The 20903-nt window shown below is 37.4% G+C and overlaps 3 protein-coding genes across 4 annotated transcripts; all 3 read right to left on the bottom strand.

Annotated features, from left to right (window-relative positions):
* Window positions 1-1516: 1516 nt before the first annotated feature.
* LOC135608873 (inactive protein RESTRICTED TEV MOVEMENT 2-like) lies at window positions 1517-3110 on the bottom strand. The gene is made up of 3 exons (XM_065101922.1): window positions 2996-3110; window positions 2405-2483; window positions 1517-2240 (listed from the first exon to the last, which is right to left on the bottom strand). The coding sequence occupies exons 1-3, from the start codon at window positions 3062-3064 to the stop codon at window positions 1603-1605; spliced, it is 786 nt and encodes a 261-aa protein (XP_064957994.1). The 5' UTR covers window positions 3065-3110; the 3' UTR covers window positions 1517-1602.
* Window positions 3111-7623: 4513 nt separating this feature from the next.
* LOC103980362 (uncharacterized) lies at window positions 7624-15299 on the bottom strand. 2 transcript variants are annotated; one of them, XM_009396746.3, is made up of 4 exons: window positions 15166-15299; window positions 13336-13582; window positions 11813-12060; window positions 7624-8119 (listed from the first exon to the last, which is right to left on the bottom strand). In XM_009396746.3, the coding sequence occupies exons 2-4, from the start codon at window positions 13571-13573 to the stop codon at window positions 7760-7762; spliced, it is 846 nt and encodes a 281-aa protein (XP_009395021.2). In that variant the 5' UTR covers window positions 13574-13582; window positions 15166-15299; the 3' UTR covers window positions 7624-7759. The 2 variants fall into 2 exon arrangements, with proteins under 2 accessions (XP_009395021.2, XP_009395022.2); XM_009396747.3 differs by lacking the exon at window positions 15166-15299 and adding an exon at window positions 14868-15159.
* A 3220-nt stretch (window positions 15300-18519) lies between these two features.
* On the bottom strand, window positions 18520-20737 carry LOC103980361 (lysM domain receptor-like kinase 4). Its single transcript, XM_065102578.1, has 2 exons — window positions 20317-20737; window positions 18520-20253 (listed from the first exon to the last, which is right to left on the bottom strand). The coding sequence occupies exons 1-2, from the start codon at window positions 20687-20689 to the stop codon at window positions 18731-18733; spliced, it is 1896 nt and encodes a 631-aa protein (XP_064958650.1). The 5' UTR covers window positions 20690-20737; the 3' UTR covers window positions 18520-18730.
* Between the last annotated feature and the right edge of the window lie 166 nt (window positions 20738-20903).

Raw genomic sequence — 20903 nt, forward strand, 5'->3', positions numbered from 1 at the left:
TAGAGTCCTGCAAGTCCAGAACACCTGCTTCTCCAATGCCTTTGAAGCTGAAGCTGGTCCAGCGGACTTCGAATCTCTTTGGATCTTCTTGGAGAAAACTTGGTTTCTGAACAAAGCATTTGTATACGATGGAAAGGATTCAGGATGACATGGTGCTTGAACATTTGTTTGGAAGAACAAAGAAGGAAGCTGTAGAGAGCCATCATCATTAAAACTTACAACTGTAAGGTTCTGAACATTCAGACAAGCCGAATCTCCATGGAAGTTGCAAAACAAAAACCACAAGGAATGAGATAACTTTCTCTTCTTGAGATTCTCCTCAGTAGGAATGTAAGAATTCTAAAAATGAAGGGAAGGTTGCTGTCAAAAGGTTCTATTCTTTCTGGTTATCAGATGTTAGCCCTAAACTCGATCGTCGACTGGAATCATAATGACAACCTGACCTGATTCCAAGCCAAGACAGACATAAAAACAAAAATGACTATGGCTGGCTAATAACCATTCTGCCAAATAGAAATTTTGGTAATTCCATTGTGAAGAGGTATTATTCAGTCACTAGGAAAGATTTCTATCTAGTAAATGTGTTCAAATAATTTATAAAGCTGGTTTTTTTTTAGCATCAACACAACTCGATCCAAACTCTTTTCACTACAAAAAAAAAATTTAGGAAATCACTATGGCTCCTCAAAGAAAATTTATCAGTAATTGCAATCAAGCTTATAAAAAGTAAAAAAAAAACTGTACAAGAAAAGGAAACAAAACTATTTGAGTGTTATTATTGATAGAAAGAATAGAAGATAATAATAATTATTGAAGAAACTTTATTAAAGATAAGAAGCTTTAGCTTGAATATATTAACATATCTCTCTCCTATTTATAGGAAAGAGGATTTTCCTCGATAGAATAGAGGATTTTCCTAAAGAGAGATTTCCTTGGAAAAATCTTATCTTCTATCAATTATCAGTTCTTTTTATAATATGACATTATAAAATGTTAGTGAACCTCCAAGAAAATTTTTAATTATTTTTTCTTATTTTTCTAAGTATTTTGTCAAGACCGTATGATTTTGTTGGGTTTCAATCATGAGCCCAAAGTACTCAAGTCCGTATTTTAGGGGTAGATCCATTTAAATCCCATAAGTTCATTTAATTTTTTTTTTTGCTTTTGATGTGGAGCTAATCAAGACATTATAATCTCCACTACTTAACACCATCATCAATCATATGGTATACTTTTAGTCCTATCCACAAATAGTATTTATTTAATACTATATCATTTTTCGATATCAATTATCGTGACGTAGCTCGATGAATAACTAACCTATTAATTTTTAATTCTAAATTATTTTCTCGAAATATTAGTAAACTGATTCAGCTTTCATAAATTTATTCAATTTTTTTTTTAATATATTTTCGATGTGAGACTAACCCAAGTATTTATTATACACACAAAATATAAATTTGATTGTTTAGACACATCTATTCTACTGAGAAAAACAGTAAATCCATAATGCCACTTCAATCTTTAATTTGTTTTCTTTAACAAGTCCCAATTACATTTAGATTATCATAATGCCTTCAGCTTGACATAGAGATGAAAAGCTTAAGAAGCCGGGTGGGTATATGTCTCTGTGGATGTCGGGCTACAGTGAAAGTACAACCCCACCCCCACCGAAACCACAGTAGCCACAATGAAAGCTCCCATGAGCTTCCTGGTGTTGGACAGTTCATCTTCCAATCTACCCATCTTAAGCTTCATCTTCCTTAGCCTGATTCCAGCACCATGGCAAGTCGCTAGAGCTGCTGCGTCTATGCCCTTCTTACCTTCTTCAGGTTGATCCTTTCCTGTAACCTTCTCTGCGTTCTTTGTCTCTATGAGGTGATCCTTCACCTTCTTCTCCTCCACATGCGTTGCATCAGACATTTCGCACTTCTTCTGTTCTTGTTGTTTCCTGCAACTGCATTTTGGCTCAAGGGTTGAAGTTGCACCTTCTTTCTTGCTAGTATCATGTGTTGGCTCATCTTTCACAGTGGCTTTGGCTTTGTTGGTGAAGTTCGGCAGCACAATACAAAGGACTTCGTCCTTAAAACTCACATGCATGTTGTTGATGTTATAGTTCTCCGGCGCTTGCAGTTCCTTGCGGAAGCGGCTCCACCAGTTGTCGAATAAGGGACGCTGTCCACTAACAGTTATCTTTCCAACGGTGCTGAATTCAACATTGAGTTGTTCCTTGAAGAAGCCTATATATGCATGGTGCGAAAAAAGAACAAATACTACTGATGAAGAGGCCACCTTCTACCTCATGAAATATGATGCCTTCATGAAATCTCATAACAAAACTGAAGGGCGTAAGATCTACAGAATCAATCAAATTGAGAGAGAGAGAGAGAGAGAGAAAGCTTACCTGGGAGATGAATCAGGTACTTCTCTGCTCCTTCCAGTACAATTTTTTGGTGCGGAGGGATGATTTCATCATAGATATTCTGTCAGAGAGTAAATAAGGCATGTATATATGCACCCAACGTCGATGGAAGTAAAAGATCAACAACAACATTATTGGACAGGGAGGTCTATTGTCATGCTCTAGACCTCTTGAACCCTACAATTGAGTTCAGTTGCCTTAAGAAAGATAGTAACTGGCGTGAGTTTTTGTGTTGAAGGATAGTAGTCTAGCTCTATTGTATGCTGTAAAAAAGTATATATATATATATATAGCTCCAAGTCAATAGGACATATAAGTTTGGGTTAAATGATGTTTCCCTATTTTTGATATTTTGGTTCACTCTGATGTTTTTCAGAAGAAAAAAGAAAACAATGGTATAGATAAAAAGCCACATGAAATTCTTGCGACTATTTAGAAAATAAAAATAAATAAATTATCATTCAAATTAGGATTTTGAAAAGCTCCGATGTCAAACTTAACAGTTACTTCGAAAGCAAAAAAGAAATGGTCACGTCAAGATCTTTAAAAAGTTTTTAGGCACAAAATACTTACAGGTTTTTTCCGTGTTTCCATGTGAGGCTGTTTGCATTGATGTTTGCATCGCTGTTTGCATGTGTCCATTGGTCCAAGTGGAGTACTTGCAGTGCAATAGGTGGATGAAGATGGACACAATTCAAGAGCTTTATATATATATATATATATACCTGTGCAGAGTGAGGAAGTCTCTTGGCTTATGCTCAATGGAGAAGCATATAGCTAATGCTGTTTCTTGTGGTATACCTCCACAGTTGTCTCGAAGTTATTCTATTTTCATAGGGCTTCCACTTGGATCACCTCATCGCAAGGGAAAGGGAGGTTCCTTGCTTTGGCTTGCACTTTAATTGTTGGATGAATGCCTGTGATTCTTGTATCACTGGTTTCTCTCGAGATGCCAAGTGAATCAATCCACTGGTGGTAGGCATCAATGTAGACGCATGAACCGAGATGCGTATCATCCCGATTCCGGACGATTCAATCGATCTACTAAAAAGTGAAAACTTCAAAGGTTACCAATTCGAATAGCATTAATGCCTTTCCTCCGCAGAATTGCTAGCGGCCGCTATCATCGTGTGCCATCAACCTCGACTATACTTCTCTTTTCACTCCTCCTCCGATTCTGTTTTCTCATCTTTTCTTTTTCTCTCTTGTACCTTCGCTTCCTCTCCCATCTTCTCTTGTACGTATTATTAGATTGGGAGATGAAAAAAATCAAAAATCAAAAGATAAATTTATCAAAGATCAACCAATAGATAAATGTATCACAAAGTAAATATAAGATATGATGTTGTTCAATAACTTTCACCTATATTCATAAAAATAAAATAATATTTTAATACATGAAATTAATTATAAGATATTTGAGTTATCCATATTCAATTACTATTTTCCTTGTAGAACCTCTCACATAAATTTAATGAACTTTTCTCTTACTATATTGTTTCTCTCTCGCCAAAAGCTTGAAATTCAATATGTATTTATAGAAACAAGTCCTAATTCACCAAGGAGTTTTAATTTAACTAAAACTCTCTCAACTAGTTTGAATATAATAAAGAATCATAAAATTACTTACCAACTCTAACAATCTCTACTTTTAAAAGTAATTTTTTACTATGTGCATCACACACAAATTGAACCATTAGCTTGAAGAATTTACTATAACTATGCAAACCAAATCAGTTCATAATCCAACACTTGATTCCAATAAGCCAGCTAATACATCTCATGTAAGCTATATGATTCCATAGAGACATCTGCATCTCACCATCTTATGATCAGTGAGATTTTCTTCCCCAACCATAGATATTCTAGAAACTATAAATATCACATTTTATTTTCTGCATCGCAAACGAAGCTCGTTGTCATATGTACTTACCATCTTCTGCACGTGTAACTTGTTTCCAATCTTTTGAGATCTTTATTTTACTTCCTTCTAAATGATATAACCCTTAATGAAACCTTTTTTTAATAAGATCATACAACACCGAGTAATTTTTATATTTTTACCTCTAGTCTTATAGCTATAAACTAAGGAATCTAATGACTCAAACAAATTATATTCTTCTATATCTTTAAAATATAAACAATATCCTCTAAAGTATGCATTACTTCATTGAACATTTTGATCTTCACTTTACCAACATTCATGACCTCCATCGATTGAATCATCATCCCTACTTAGCTTACTAATCAACTTATCATTTAAATCAAAAAAATATTTTTGAGAGCAAATATGAGTAACACAAGCACTATCTAAAAGCTAACTCTTTTGGAAAGATATATTGTTACTTTTAAATATTGTGAGGATATCTCCATCACTATCTATCACAAAAGTGCTCTCATCGATATCTTCTTTTGGTTTTATTTTTCCTAAACCTTTTAGCTTAATTTGTTTATTCTCTTTGCATCTATAGCAAAAATTATCATCCAAATACTTGACTCTTGATCTCAACTTACCACGCTAAGATTTACTCCCATCAGAAAATCCTCCTCATCAACCTTCACTTTGAGTAGCTAATGTCTCACTATCTATATTATCTTATTTATCATTTTTTTCTTATAACATGAAATACTAAAGTTTCTTCAACTTATTCTAAAGTTATCATATCCTTCCCACATAATATCTAACATCTCCACAAAATTGACAAACAAATCGATGAGCAATATAAGAAGTAACAATTCCTTATTTTTTTATTAATTTTTATATCAACTTTCTTTAGTTAATCCAATATTCTTTTGAATATATTCATATATTCTACCAAGTCTCTATGTTCCTCTATCCTCAGCCTATATAATTATTATTTTAGATACAACTTGTTAAATAAACTTTTAATTGAATAAGATTTTTTTGACTTATCCCAAAATAACCATAACATAGTCATTATTGATAATATTATTAGCTATGTAAAGATAAATAGTTTGCCTCAAGCTCCTCATAGTCTTTATCAGTCATCTTTTCTAGTTTGTTTTCTCATTTTATTATTGTTCTTGGTAGATCTTGTTAAACAAGAAGATTCTTTATCCTCCTCTACCATAGGTAAATTTTATTTTTTATTTTCTCCATAATAAAATCAGCATAAATAACTGATGACATACTTATTAAATCTCTGATCATTTTATCTTTGGGGCTCTAATACCACTTTTTTTTAGGAAGGGAGAAGAGAAAAACTGAAAGCCAAAAAAGAAATCTACTAAAGATCAACAAATAGATAATGTAGCAGAAAGCCAGCATAAGATGTAACATAGTTCGATTTTCAGCTATATTTATAGAAAAAATTAAAATTTTTAATATATGAGATTAATTATAAGATCTCTTGAGTCTTTTCCATACAAGCATGACTTGTTTTTAGGTATTTTCATGTAAGCTTGAAAAACTTTTCTCTTAATCTCTATAGAAATTCTAAAGATCACTCTTAAGAGCACCCAAAATATTTTACCTATCCGTCTCACTAAAACTTAAAACTTAAAGTATATTTATAGAAATAAATCCTAATTCACCAGCAAGTTTCAATTTAACTACGACTCTCTACTTAATTTAAATATAATCAAAAACTCTAAATATACTTATCATCCTTGATGCCATCACATATCGTAGGAAGCAATAATATCAATCTATAAGGAGAACTAGACTCATATTCTCCTCTCTTCCTATCCTTCATAGGACCAGTATAAATGATAAAATAAGAGCTAAGAGAGATGAGAGATAATTTGTAATCTTTCTTTTAGATATAGATGATGCGATAAACAAAAGTAACAAACTTTGTATATGAACAAATACAGGCCGTAACACACAACGGAATTAAATGGAAATCACAATCAAATATGACACTAAGATTTATATGAAAAACCCCTCCAACCTGAAGGATAAAAACCACGAGGCAAATCAGAGAAAATTCACTATAAAAATAATGAATATACAAATCTCAGAATTTCTTATCCAAAACTCAAACAACAATCTCAAGAGAATAACTGAGATACAAGGATTGCGTGACTGTGCACAATATCCAAAATCTCCCCAAATAATCCCAACAAGAAGCTACTATAGATATAATTTAACCTAAGATGAGAACACTGCTTGGATGATTGAAAACAATCTCTCTTTGTTGCCCTTATTTTTTTTCCCTTTTCTTCTTTTGTTTTTCTACCATTTTTTTCTCTTTTTGAATCACATTGCTGCTATAATTTTCTACCCTGTTGTTGTAATTGTCTCCCTTATTGTTGTAGCTTTCTCCCTATTTTTCGCAGCCACTACACCTCTCTTGTTAGATCTAAGGTTAGGTTAAAAGAAAAGTGGGCTATGAGCTATTAAAGCCCACTATAGGCTATGGGCTATGGGCTGAACTCGTTGGTTGTCAGCCCAACAACCATCTCATGACTCAAAACAATGTCGACCAACTGTTGACACATTTCTTGTATTTATTTCGATAAGATCTTTATCAACATATCTGCTCTATTATCATCTATATGAATTTTCTAAAATTACAATTGTTTCTCTTCGAGTATATTTCGAATCCAATAATATCTCACATATGTGTATACGTATACTTTGACTTGAAAAAAAAAATTAAGTACTTTGACTTGAAAAAGAAAAATTAAGTTCTTAATATTGTCACAATTCATCACGTACTTTTCCAACCAAAATTCACTGGTTGGTGAGTCCCGATATGCCTCCCGGCAAGAAAGCAGACTGCAAAAGGAAAACTGTCCAAGTGTTTTATCCGCCCGAACATGGTTTAACCATCCGACTTACCTGCAAAAGGAAAACAATGGGGTCCCAGACATTCTCCCATCACGTAGAAGGTAAGCTACGCCGGGAAGACGCAAGCTCAACGACTCGAGAGGCCTAGCCCAAGCTTTGAGCACATTTGCAAGTACAGCCCTCAACAACTACGGCTAGTTTGATCCCACCTTCCCACGCATGTAAACCAAGTAAGTTGTCATATACACGCACGATAGCAATTACTAAGCAATGACCTAAAAGATAAGCCCCCCAATAAATGGCAGAAACTGTCGTAGAGGTAGAGCTGCTGCTTTGCAAATATGATCACGACAAAGACAAACTACAAAAAGCATTTGAGTGACACTGAAGTAATCCACCAGCAAAATATTCAAAAAAAAGAAATTTTCAAATTTAATCCAATGGATTGCCACATACCTGTATCCAGACATGAATGGGCATTCAGCAGAGAAGTTGTCACTTAGTACAACAGCCACTTGATCAGAACATAAGATTTCAGAGTAAATGTCATCAATCTGCAAATACAGGCTAATAACTTTGGTTCAGAAATATCGACCTCTCGAGTTATAAGCACGACCACCAGTATAACGCCCACGACTGCCGAAGCCACGACCCCTGGCGCCTCCTCTTGACAATTCGGCTCTCTCCCCGTAGGAGTCATAGTGACTTGCAGCATATCCACGCGGTGCATCATCGTATGTACTGACAGCATTGGGAGCGGCACCAAAGCCATGTGCATCGCTAGCTCCAGCATTACTCTGAAAGCTGTTCACATAAGCCTGTTGATATTGCTGATGGCGTGCCTGAGATTCTTTGTGGAGCATATCCTCTCTCTGGGTAGCTTGACGGGCTCGAACAGCCAGCAGTTTTTCTTGATATTGTGTGTTGATCTCATTTAATCTCTAAGGTTTCAAAGGAATATTGATGTGAACAATTAGAAACAATTAAATGCTGAAGATTTAGGATATGAAAAGGTAGATTTTGAAATATAATAATTGGAACCGAGAAGACATCTATCTGAGGATAAAACCGAGAAAATAATACATATATATGTTATTGATGTAGATAAATAAAAACAAATATACCAGTAATTCCTTCTTAAAATGCACAGAAAGGAGCAAAGTTCATTGACAAATTCTCCTAAATCTGGAAGACCCTCCCAACAGAGAATAACTTGTCACAAAGTCTAGACAGCCCAGGCAACAGTCCCAACCAGACAGTAGAATTGGTTCTAGAAAATTATGCTTATGGGCATATGGGAATATTAGCTGAAGTTCAAAAGAAAATTAAATTATGGAGATTATTTATTAGCAGATTATCTGCTTTTAACTCCATGTACATGTGTGAATGTTCCTCCACAAACCACAATCTTATAAATCTAGCCAGGCTACTGGAGCACATTATATTGACTACTCGAACAAAGACCTGACACCATCAAAGGAATTCATGATTTTTGCTAGAAAATCACTGCCTAGCATTCTCCAAATCCTACTATTTTACCTATTAAATTGCAAAGCCTCTCTAATTTTTTCAAACTAGTTATATAGTTTTTGATAACCAGATGATTGTATCATGGAGATACAGAGACCTGAAACACCAGCTGATTAACCTGTCACATTGAAGAGTCTTCTAGTAATACATTTAATTGGTTCATTAAAAAACTTGTATCAAGACTTCAAAAAATTTCATGTTCTGTTGATATTTTTAAGAACATTTGCCTTATAATGGTTTTATATATAGCCCTTCAACACTCGTCAATAATTTGAAAGGAAAAAGATGTTAGTTCCTACAAAAAAAAAGATCCCCATGGTTATTTCAAAACTCTTCCAGAACTGTTATGATTCAAGTTTCACGCACTTCTTTCCAAAGTAATAACTAAACTTGAATTTGGATGGTGGATCTGAAAGTCTATACTTAACAGAAAATCAAGAATTTCTGTTACTCAGGCTTAGCTATCAACTTCACCAAGAGTAAATCAAGAATTTATCTTTTCTCTACAAGGTTGAGAAAGTTTGGAGATGGGTTGGTTCTCCTCCTTTGTTAGACCTATGGAAAGAAGGGAAACACAAACTCTTCAAAATCTGGTTAGTGGAAACGTGTAGTGTCCTGTTTCATTGTTTGAAGTATTTAAATACCTGATCCAGATTACCTTTAAAGTGATTTTGATTTGATTTGCAGATGCTTTTAAATACCTAATGCAAACACTTTATGTTTTGTTGGTCCTTGGTTTTTCTTTCTTTCTTCTTCTTGCTTTTGTTTTGTTATTTTATGCTCTTTCTTTTCACCCTGTACTCATTTCATTCTTTTATAGAATAAGCTTGTGGCTTCACTACCTTTGCTCTAAAAAGATAAAAAGCTTGTGGCCATCATGTTTTTTACTCATACAAGGTGGCAACAGGATGTGCATGATAAATTGCCTAGAAAGAGAAATTCATAAGATATACAAATAAAAAAATACATCTAGTTTATTACTTAAATTTTAATGCCTACAACTTGAAATGATACAACACCAGAAACAACAAAAATATTACGAGGTAAATACAGAAACTTTCTGTCATTCATCTTAACTCATAGTGAACTAGAAAATAAATTTGCAACAACATTATTATAATTAGTAAAGCACCTATGTCTTAATAATTACATTGTTTAAATGTAAATTTACGGTTCCAATTGAAACATGAAGATGTAATTATATCTCCAAGATATAATTGGCTGATCCTCAGAACTATCTATGTTGAATCCCTTCATAGTCATGATTACACTATGACAAAATTATAATCAGCATAAGTAGGTACTATGTTGGCTAGAATACCAATATTAGAGATTTTTACCTCACCATTAGTTAAGATAATGGCATACACAAATTTCATTACCCATGGTCAGCTCATAACATTTGTACCAATTTTTGTGCTATAGCTTTTAAAGTTGAGGTATATAAACCAGTGATTGAAAAAGGCGCTCGGGCGCTCGCCTAAGCGCTCGGGCGAGGCGAGGCGAGGCGAGGCCCGAGCGCCTCGCTAATGTCCCAGGCGGCGTGCTTCAAACAGGCGCCGCCTGGGCGGTCGCCCGAGCCCAGGCGCTGGGCGCTTCGGGCGAGCGCCTGGGTAAACCAAGTGACCGAACCAGGATTTTAGGTCTGGTTCGGTTGTTAGTTGGTTCAATCGAACCAACTAAACTGATATAACCCTTACCTAACCCTAACCCTTACCCAACCCTAACCCGCTGCTGCTGCCGCTCCCGATCCCGATCTCACTGCTCGTCGCTCCTGCTCCCGCTGCTCGTCGTTGTCGCTGCTCGCCGCTGCTTCCTCGTTTCTCCGTCAGCAGGCTTATACTGTTAATGTGATTATATTTATTAATTATATTATATATTTTTATATTTTTATTTAAAATTTTAAATAATTATATTTATTAATTATATTATATATTTTTATATTTTAGCGCCTCGCTTCGCTCGGGCGAGCGCCTAGCGCCTCGGGCATTTTTGGACCTTGGCGCCTAGCGCTTTTTAAATCACTGATATAAACTTCACAAATAAACTACATACAATTTCTTATGTTCGTAACAGGATTCGCTTATAAAACTATATTAATATCTCCTTAACATTTTATCAAGTAGGTCACACGGCAGCAATGCCGCTTCCTACACCCATGAGGGACATTAGAGCAACAATACCAACTCTTGTTTCCAAAAGGGAGAACCAAAGCCACATACCGAATATATATGTATACCAACGCTAGCACGAGGAACAAAAAGCCACTTACTAATTATCAAATTATCAGTCAAAGTTCTATTGCAAATAAGAACTACATTCAGAAATTGAAAATAAACGACCAATCCAGCATCGTCAATAAGGTTCAGCAGGTCATTTTAATGTTATCAATATATGGACCAATAGGTCCAGCACCCAAGTGCAAGACATTTTTAACTTCATGATTATTCTGGATGATTGTTTATATAGTTATCAAAAATCTGAATCTTAGGTAACATGAATTAGATCCATTACTTACTTTGAAGACCTTCTAGAGTTTCATTTCCATGTATCCACAAGTTCCTTGTTGAAAAATAGATTACAATAAATGAAACATATAGAAGTACTAACTATGAAAATAGAAATATAATTTGATGCATCATTGATCTACCATGAGTTATAAAGAGGAACTGACAAACCAATTTATCAACTATTGTTGCTGTTCATCATACAATCACATAATATGTCATGGTGCTCAAATGACAAGTACCATTATCCTATGTCTCTTTATTAATAACTATTTTTCATAAATAGGAAAACGCCTAGGAAAAAAGCAAACTTTTATGGCCCATTTGACCACCAAAGTCCCGACAAAAGTGCTCAGATAGTTTCTCAGCTTGATACCTTCCATAGCACTAGGGGCCTGGACCATGAGAGCAGCTCAACTACATAGGCAGCACTTTGGTGACCACCTATGCAACATTGATTGGTACCACAAAATCCAGCTTAAAGAGATAGCTTTAATTAGCACATGTATGAAAAGTATTAGAAGTTTAGCTTCTTTTCTACAGAAAAAATAAATATCCAAACCTTAAGATTAGTATCTACCAAATTTGTAAATTTACCTCTCTGTGTCTAGCATTTTCTCTGTCCTCTGCTTCCTGCTGCTCCTTGGCCAAGTTCATGATATCATTAAGAAATTTCTTTTCAAGACCTTCAAATGTTTGAGGAAGAGTGCTATCATCAAATGTGGCCACCAACTCGTCTTGACGGGCATGTGCTCTTGGGTCTCTATTTATCTGCATCTCCCTACCTAATTTTGAATCAGACATTTGTGCCTCGTACAAAGTAGACAAAACATCGCTTCCTTGTCCTAAATCAAAATTCATCTCCTATTTAGTTCAACAAGGGTAAGTAGACAAAAGAACCTTAAATTACCATTGGAAAGAGTGAAAACAACAAGATTTGCAGCGAGCAAATATCATATGTAAAACACATCTTTTAAGGCACTATTACATGATACAAAAATTATATCATGACTAGAAGAAAATGTCATCTCTCTTGTTTTTGCAATAAGGTAACATTGTCCAGCACTTATGTAGTAGAAAACTAATAAGTGAAGCTTCGCATGGTCTTTTATTAGACAATATTTATCAGAAATCTTTACTTAAAAAGGGAAAAGAAAAACTGAAAGCGATATGTCCAAATGATGCAGCCAACACTTGAGAACCTTCGAGTCCTTTTTTTTTTTTATAACCAAAAACAAGCAGCCTTGCTTAGGATATAGATTCCTATATTCAAGTTAGTGCAGTTAAGAACTTCAGTAATTGTAAATGCAAGCTGTCCAAAAGCCTCCATTGGAACTTCCACCCAGGTTTTCCTAGGTATGACTTCTTTTGAACAATATCCACAAAAGACTTTGTGAATCAGTAGCATAAAAAAAAAATATTCCAATATATTATCGGATATAAAAGATGTGTATTGATTTTCAAATGAGACTCAAGTGTCCTTGTTCTATACTTTATAAACTGCAGATATTATCATTTACTCTTATAATAAAAAAAGATAGAGTTAAATCAGTGGAAAAAATAAGAAAGCAAGACCGAGCAACTATTTTGCTTTTGCTTTTGTCAGAAAGAAATGGATGCATATGTTATAGGCAAAACAACACTATTTCTAGCATGATAGCACTCATGCTCAATTTTGGTCATTATACTATTCACCTTATTAGTTGCAACGAGTCCATCATGGGATGATCCAGCTCTGAAAATGATGCATTGTTCACTAATACAAGCAAATGCAAATTTATTTTTTCAAATATTTGTTATCAGCATGCAAAATAGTTGGTTTACAATTGAACCTGTCAAGGCATTGTAAATTCAAGCTCAAAGCCAAGCTAAGAAATGTACTTGATTTATAAATAGGACCAACTAACACTCCATGGCCATGTGCAATAGAAAATACTAGTTAGAAATGGAGAGTATTGAATCAAATTTACAGACCATGCAAAAAGTTTGAGCATCAAAAACACACTAACCTAACAAGTAGTATCGAAAAAGAAAGAAGACTAAAGCAAATCTCATGGCATTAGGTGGCAAAATCACCATGAAATGGCACAATTTTCAATCTCAAGCGAAGCAACACCTGCCTTCTTTATATAGTTGAGATGGGAGCTGATTTGATCCTTTTGTCCCATCCCTATCCCACTGCCATTGTCCCTCTGCTTTAGAAGGCATATAGTGATGCTCTTCACCATGTTGAAAAGAATCTGACCCTCCTGGAAAATGACTCATATCAGAGCTATGTTGTAATCTTTGTCCCGACATGTGCTGCATCTGTGCAGCTATCGCAGGATTGATGTCAGCATATTGTCCTTGACGCCTCATTTTTTTCCACTGGAAAGAAAAGACCCAATCTGTTTACCAACATGAATGAAAGTGCAAAAAAAAGAAAAAGAAATAGATTGAACTATCCTGAAGAAAATATAACTCCAGTACAATGAGATTCTTCTCAACATTTGGTAATCTAATACCAATCCAACTGGTCCAAAAAATATAGGCAACCAAACACATATGAACTTTCACCCTAAAACAAAGAAAGGTAAGCAAGAAACAATATCTATGTGACACGCTGTACCCTTCAGTAGGAAATGGTGAATGTTTTACACCTCTAGTTTCAAACAAACTTTTAGTGTCCAAGTTCAAGTAGCCAATAGGGCCATTGTAATGCAATCACACATGAAAAAATTAGAAGATACCTGCATCTTAGAACAGCATATTGCAATTTTGTATCAAAGAGAAAGTACAGAAATATTACCTGTGCCTTATCAAGGAAATTTTAGTGTAAACTGAAAATGAATAAGTTATAATTACATTGATCCTCTACTTAAAAAATCCAAAATTTATGCCATGAACAGAGTTGCATTCAAAGATGAAGAGCATGAACTTGTGATGCAATGTAATGCTGTGGTGGGTACTATAACATCTTCAACTAATCATATGCTAACTCTGCATATGTGCACTTTCAAGAGTACACTGCATGTGCACATATTGGTGCTCTAGACATTTTTTGAAGAATGTTACTGTCAGGTTTAGGTTTTAGTTTTATGTTAGGGAGGCATTTCTCTTTATTATTGGTTTATCTAAGATCTTCTTCTGGCTCTATATGCTAAAACTGGTAACCAAAGTTATAAGAAAGATAATGGTGACTTCATATACTCACCTACTGAATATTTACAAGAGAAAAAAAGAAAACAAGAAGATGCCGCACCAAGTTCAAATCTATTGCACGGAAGCATTTCAATGAATAGATATCTTAGCTGCAATAATAAGTGCACCCAGAATCTATCGAACAGAAACATTTCAACAAAATACCAGAGAGAAATAAAATGTCAAAACTTATACTGATCAGCTGAAAGCAAGAAATCCAAACAAGTGGATAGTAAATTAGTCAGAAAAATAGACATAAACAACATCTTTTGTATCAAAAACACGGGCAATAAAAAAAAAGGGATTACATTCTTAAAAAAGAAACCTCAAAATTATTGCAACATAGAAATGGAAATTTTTACATAGGAATGTCAACTAATGGCATGAATAGAAAAGCTAAAGCTGCTCCAAACAACAACAAAAACGAAAATAAATTGTGTTTCGCAACTTGCACGATCCATAAGTCACAAACCCATTGCGGTGTTTAACGAAACAATACTGGTAGCTGCCTCGTCGAATGTCAGCCCCGTAGAATAGAATCCAACCCCCATGTGCTCCAACCTGAATCGCTTTGGTAAATTCCTATCCGTTCCTAGCGTAACAAGCCAATCACAATCGAGATGGAGAAACCTAAGTTTCGAACAAAAACACCCTTTCGACACGATGTTGGGATAGAAATCGAGCCCTGATGGGAGGGCGAATCCAGGGACGAACTCGATCGAGATCCTCGTGGTGAAACCCTAATCCAAAGTTGGGAGATTTCATCTCACCTGGCGTTGGCCTTCGATTCTTGCCGGTCCTCGGGCGATCGGGTATGGTTCTTGAGAGCGCTACGCCATTTAAGGAAACGGGTTTTGTTCGGATCCGATAAGAAGACCGATTAGAAAAGAAACACCATCCACGTTTTCCGTTTCCCGTTTCCCGTTCGTTTCTTCAAGCCCTTTCGAACCCGGAACCCAGGAGATTTAAACACCTTCGGCTCCGAACACGGGCTGTGGAAGAAGCCTTCGCAGCTGCCGCCGCCCAGCTATGTCCGACGAGGGGGAAGCTCTCCGTCGCCGCTACCTCTGTGGTAGGGCACTTCCGAGAAGTCTCTGAGATTGCCCCTCCCCCGGCAAGGACATTCCCGCTCTTTTGTCCGCAAAATGGTCCTAAATTACTCTTTCTTGAATGAATTAGCAGAAGAGGGTGGATCCGCCGTCCCCGTACTCCACCGTGAAGTGGGGCGCTGGACCGGAACGAGAGGAGGAGATCACGATATCGGGTATGCACCGCGCCATCGCCTAACCGACTCATAGGAAAGGCAATGGAGAAGATACGTGGAGGCCATGCCTCTATTACTGTGAGCTGAAAGCTTTTACCTGTGCATTACATTGTTCTTTTTTATGTTTTCTATGGTCTGACGAGAATGTGCTTGTGATATCTAATTGCTTCAATATGACTGATAGAATGTCCATGACAAGTTACAATCTTGATGAAATTTAAACTGCTCTAGCTGATGGGAGAGCTGATGTTGTTGTTCTATTGTGTAAGATAATTGTTTGAGCTGATTCATTACAGTGTTATGTAATTTCGGAAGTGAGTTAAATTTGATTTTAATACCAAAATTTTGATAGAGCTTGCAAGGGCTAGAAAGTGGATCATAATAGTTTGTGTTTTTGAGTGCATGATTACAGAACACTTGTTTGCTCAGTAGTTTAACTCCTTTTGATCCTTATATATCACAATTGATCTGAAAATGTTTCTAAAAGTTTGAACTCCGTCGAGGAACCATGGCATATTTTGAGACAATTGAAAAGTATTATCTCGTTGAAAGATTCTATACATGAGAATTTCTTTATTTGCTGTTTCCATATGGTAAATATTTCATCGAACATGGAGTGTGAATCAAATGCATGACTGAATTGAGACCGAGATACAGATGCATGCAATATCTTCCCTTCGTTGGTTTGCATTCATCCCAAAGAAGTCCTTAAAGAATTATGATATCTGCAATTATTGTCGGAAAATGTTCAGGAGTTGGCTGTTGCAGCTTTGGATATATACTAAAAGGAGCATATCAGCCTTCACCATAAATTGATCAAGCTGGATCCAGTCCCCCAGATATGGTACTTGAGATCTTTCATGTGCATGCACTGTGTTCATAAGATTTACGTTTGGTTCCATGCACATAAGTTGTGTGGTTTGTGATGATTTTTTTATTTTTTAAATTGTAAAAATGTATACTTTCATGTTGTCTTTTCTGGTTGTGTTTTCTATTGACTAAAATTTGCCATGACAATGGTTTTTTAAATATTTTATGAAAATATTTTTTTTTTATTACCAAATTGATGAGAGGACCAATGTTGTTGTCTTTCTTTAGTAAGTTAATTGTTTCCGATGATTCACGTCCACGATCCATGGTCTATAATTGCTGTTGTGAATTGAATACGATGCTTTTGTGATGTATTTGAAGTACAATGTTAGAGGGCAGTTTGCAAGTGTTCGTGGGTTGTTTAAGTTGCTGAGGAGTTACGATTTCTACAAGTATTAGAACATGTAAACACATTGGCCTACTTTCAAATCGATCAAGCTAGAAATAGCCCAAGATTTATGTAGACTAGCTACTGAGGATATCACATGTATGCATTAGGTTTGATCATGTAGTCATCTTTGGATAAGATTTATTATAGATCTGATTGGATTATAATCATAGTTATCAACCAATAAAAAAGAAGTCCAATTATGATAAGATTTTTTAGAAGATGATTTTGATGAGAGGGACGGTTCTATTTATTTATCAAACTCTTCGTTTATAAATGGGTATGATATCAAAAGAATTTTAGATCTATTCATCTTTTGAATCATTATTTCAATCTTGTATTAATATTATTTTTGAATCAATTTGTGATGTATTATGTCCGATCTCTGAATTTATTCCTCCATGCTCATTGCTCCCTTACGGGCTATGTAATATAGGTGAAATCATGAAAAAAGTATGCTGCTCGTATTTGTTCATTAGGCTATTGTTGGCGGCTTCGTGTCAATAATAATATTATTGAGGGTGACAGCCTTCATTGGTCATCGACCTAATCATGGGCAATAGTTGTAGGGATGGTAGTGTTGTGGCATGTAGTGACGACTACCTATGTGCAATAGCCTAGATGCTACGATAGTTTATCTTGGTCATCGTCGCTTCACGTGCAACGAGGTCACTACATAAGGTAACAACTCTATTGGGCACTACGTTTGATCGACGATTGTAGTGATGCTACTGCGATAACATTTGTTAGCCACGATCGACATCAACGGGACACCGGAAGCTAGGGTCACCCAACAACTATGTGACAGTCGTAGGGGTCACTGGTTGACTGTGAACACATGCACGATTGATAAGGACTCACACGATAGTGATAGTGGAATGTTGCGACAGTCGTAGGTGTCGTCGATCGACGACGAAGGGAGTTCAGGCTATCGATGCTGTAGGAGATAAACTATGGCACACTATGGTAGCTGCAAGACTTGCATAGAATGCTACAGTTGAGGGAAAAAAAAAGATTAGAGTTTTTTTTAACCTATTAAAAGATTATTTTATCCTTATAATCTTTTTTAATTCCAATCGGTGTCCTCTCGATAGTTCAGCTCTTCAAAAATTAGATATTTTTGGTATATATCATGACAGAAATAAAACTCTAACATATAGCTATGAAGCATTAGCTATTGATGCATCTTTCTGTAACTATTATTTTTGTTGTACAATTTATATTATGAGTGGTTGACGCATTACTTGTCGTGATTTTAGTTAGTTCATAGTTTTTGTTTTATTAAATGTTAGTCAAATAAAGTAAATCAAAATATTTGTCATTTTTCTATTGGGATAATATTAATCACATGAGCATTCTTCCACTGTTCAACAAGTTAGGTGGACGTTTTTGCTGTCTGCATTTTGGAATGCCAAAACAAAAGATGTTTATGCTCCATGAGCAAAAGAGACGTAGGGCAACAAAGCTTACCATTTTACTTATCTTAATAAAACACACAAAAATTATGCTGTAGTTGTTGAAAGTCTCATCGGCAATCTAATTTTCATGAGCAAGATTTCTTTTCATGAGCAATCGTCACTGAAACTGTATTCTGCTCCATAATTGATGCCGGAGAAATTCCCAAAACATGTTATCAATCTATTCGAAAACTCACGACAAATTTATGAGTAACATAATGTTGATGGTAAGATGGTTTCCGTGAAAAGGGAATGCATCCATTAGCAGATGCTTACAGGATGAGGCAGAGTGTTTGGAGCAGTTTACCTGTCTCATTCATACATTACAAGATGAGATCCTTCTTACGGTTCAAAATCTAGTATGCTGGTGATTGTTCCCAGATTAGTGACATCGAATGTATTCTCGACAAAGATTGTGCTACTTCTTCCATGCTTGGCCGACTACCTGCATCCCTCCTCAGACATCTCTCGATCAATCTAACCATCTCAAGACCTAAATCTGAAGGATATTTGCCTGCCAGCAGAGGATCCATGAAGCTTCCAAGCTTCTCCATGGCATCTCCTCCTCCTCCTCCTTCGCTAACCATGGTGACCAACGCATTCCATGAGAACTTATCCCCTCTCTGTGTTTCCGAGCCATCTCTCCCGGTGATCGTCTCCATCATCACCACGCCGAAAGCATACACGTCGAGCTTGGGAGACACCAGTCCGTGCTCCAGATACTCCGGCGCCAAGTAGCCCTTCGTCCCCACGATATGCCTCGTCAACACGAACTCGCCGTCTCTTCCCTCCGACGCCCTCGCCATCCCGAAGTTGGCCACCTTCGCCCGCATCGTCTGGTCCAGCAGAATGTTGCTGCTCCTGATGTCCTTGTGCACGTACGCCGGCTCGGTGTAGCTGTGGAGGTAGCTGACGCCATTGGCGACGTCCACAGCTATCTGCATCCTCTGAACCCAGCTCAGCACCTTGGAACCGGATGTGTCGAAGATCCAGTGGCTTAAAGGCCCGTTATCGGCGTACTCGGATACGAGGAACCACTGGCCTTGGTTGAAGCTGATGCCAGAGAGCTTGATCAGATTGAAATGGTTGATCTTCTTCAGTACCTCGACTTCCTTGGACACATCCCCATTTATGACCTTCACTGCAGCTGCATCCCCATTAAACATGCCTCTGTAAACTGATCCTTCGATGAGGCACTCGTAGCTAAAGTTCTCTGTTGCGAACTGCAACTCCTCGAACTTGTACACTCTCAAGGCGTGCCCGATCTCGGATATCATCGTCTTTACGTCTTCTGATGCTTCTTTCTCGTAGGATTCCACGTCTGATGATTTGCCATATGCTGTTCCGTAGGTGGTTGAATCATTGGAAGGAAGAGCTTCGCCTACCTTCTTCTTCTTGGCCTTAGCGGCAACACAGTAGATCGCGACAAGCGCAGCCAGGGCGAGAGCGCCCGCGGCGACTCCGATCCCGGCGTAAAGACCGGCGTGGCTGGAGCTGTTCCCAGCCGGAGGGGGAGCGGCGGGAGGTGACTGCAGCGGCGGCGGAGGCGGAGGGGCCGCGAGCTGGGACGTGTTGGGCTGGCTCCGTAGGGGGATGAGGAGGGTCGTGAAGGGGTAGATGTTGGTGCCCGATATCTCGTTTGCTTCTTCGATGCTCTGCTGGTCCACCCCAAACCTGCTGCTTATGCCGAAGATGGTGTCGCCGTTATCCACCAGGTAGCTCAGCAGGTACTTCACGCCACTGGAGGTCTGATTGCTGGTAGGACAAGCACACCGAAGAGGCACAGTGATCTCAACGCCGGCAAACAACTTGGTGGTGCCATTGAGGCTCTGGTTCATGATGGATTGGCAGGTGGAGAGACTCTGATAGGTGTTGTTGGCTACGACAAGAGCAGTATCACCAGATTGTACCAGATAGGAGGAATTGAGCTGGTAGTATGCACCTGAGCAAGAGCAGTTGACAGGGACCACCACCTTGGTGCCGGTGGGGAAGGTGGCGATCGGGCTTACGGAGTTGGCCTGGGAGAGCTCGGACGGGTGGGAGCTCAACAAGGAGGAGATGGAGACCACGGAATTATATGGGGGCTGGGAGTGGAAGGTGAGGAAGGCCTGGCAATTGGGTTGGCTGTTGCAGAAGTAGCCAAGGAGAGAGGAGGAGTTGTGTTGGGTCTCGCAGTCTGTGGTGAGAAGGCCTTCGTAGGGTTGCTGGGCATGGAGAACAGGAAGGAGGGAAGGTAAGAGGACGAAGAAGAAGAGAAGGGTGAGAGATTGAGAAGCCATGGAGATTGGGGAAAGGGAGAAACACCATGAAGGCATTTTAATGATGCGAGTGGTGGAAGAAAGAGGAGTTGTGCTTTCCTTTCTCTGTCTTCCAAGGAGCGAAGAGTCTAATAATTTGGTGTTGACTTTGACTAAGATAGACAGATGAAGCCGAAGAGGAGGGGACTGTGCCGAGTCCTGTCACTCTCAGGCAATGTGCCAAGCGGTTGTTCGCATGATGCATTGCAGACTATTAGTTATGACTTGGAAA

The sequence above is a fragment of the Musa acuminata genome, chromosome BXJ2-4, assembly GCF_036884655.1.
Source record: "Musa acuminata AAA Group cultivar baxijiao chromosome BXJ2-4, Cavendish_Baxijiao_AAA, whole genome shotgun sequence".
In the NCBI taxonomy this organism is placed as follows: domain Eukaryota; kingdom Viridiplantae; phylum Streptophyta; class Magnoliopsida; order Zingiberales; family Musaceae; genus Musa; species Musa acuminata.

What these genes read in the sequence shown, in the direction of transcription:
- LOC135608873 (XM_065101922.1), bottom strand. Translation starts at nt 3,064, where the DNA reads ATGGACACATGCAAACAGCGATGCAAACATCAATGCAAACAGCCTCAC. An exon ending in TGGAAACACGGAAAAAACCT is followed by an intron (nt 2,484 to 2,995) that starts GTAAGTATTTTG and finishes ACTCTCTGACAG; the next exon opens with AATATCTATGATGAAATCAT. An exon ending in GTACCTGATTCATCTCCCAG is followed by an intron (nt 2,241 to 2,404) that starts GTAAGCTTTCTC and finishes ATGCATATATAG; the next exon opens with GCTTCTTCAAGGAACAACTC.
- LOC103980362 (XM_009396746.3), bottom strand. Translation starts at nt 13,573, where the DNA reads ATGAGGCGTCAAGGACAATATGCTGACATCAATCCTGCGATAGCTGCA. An exon ending in ATCTCAACTATATAAAGAAG is followed by an intron (nt 12,061 to 13,335) that starts GCAGGTGTTGCT and finishes ATTTTGATTTAG; the next exon opens with GACAAGGAAGCGATGTTTTG. An exon ending in AAAATGCTAGACACAGAGAG is followed by an intron (nt 8,120 to 11,812) that starts GTAAATTTACAA and finishes TTGAAACCTTAG; the next exon opens with AGATTAAATGAGATCAACAC.
- LOC103980361 (XM_065102578.1), bottom strand. Translation starts at nt 20,689, where the DNA reads ATGCCTTCATGGTGTTTCTCCCTTTCCCCAATCTCCATGGCTTCTCAA. An exon ending in TGTCAACTGCTCTTGCTCAG is followed by an intron (nt 20,254 to 20,316) that starts GTGCATACTACC and finishes CTCTTGTCGTAG; the next exon opens with CCAACAACACCTATCAGAGT.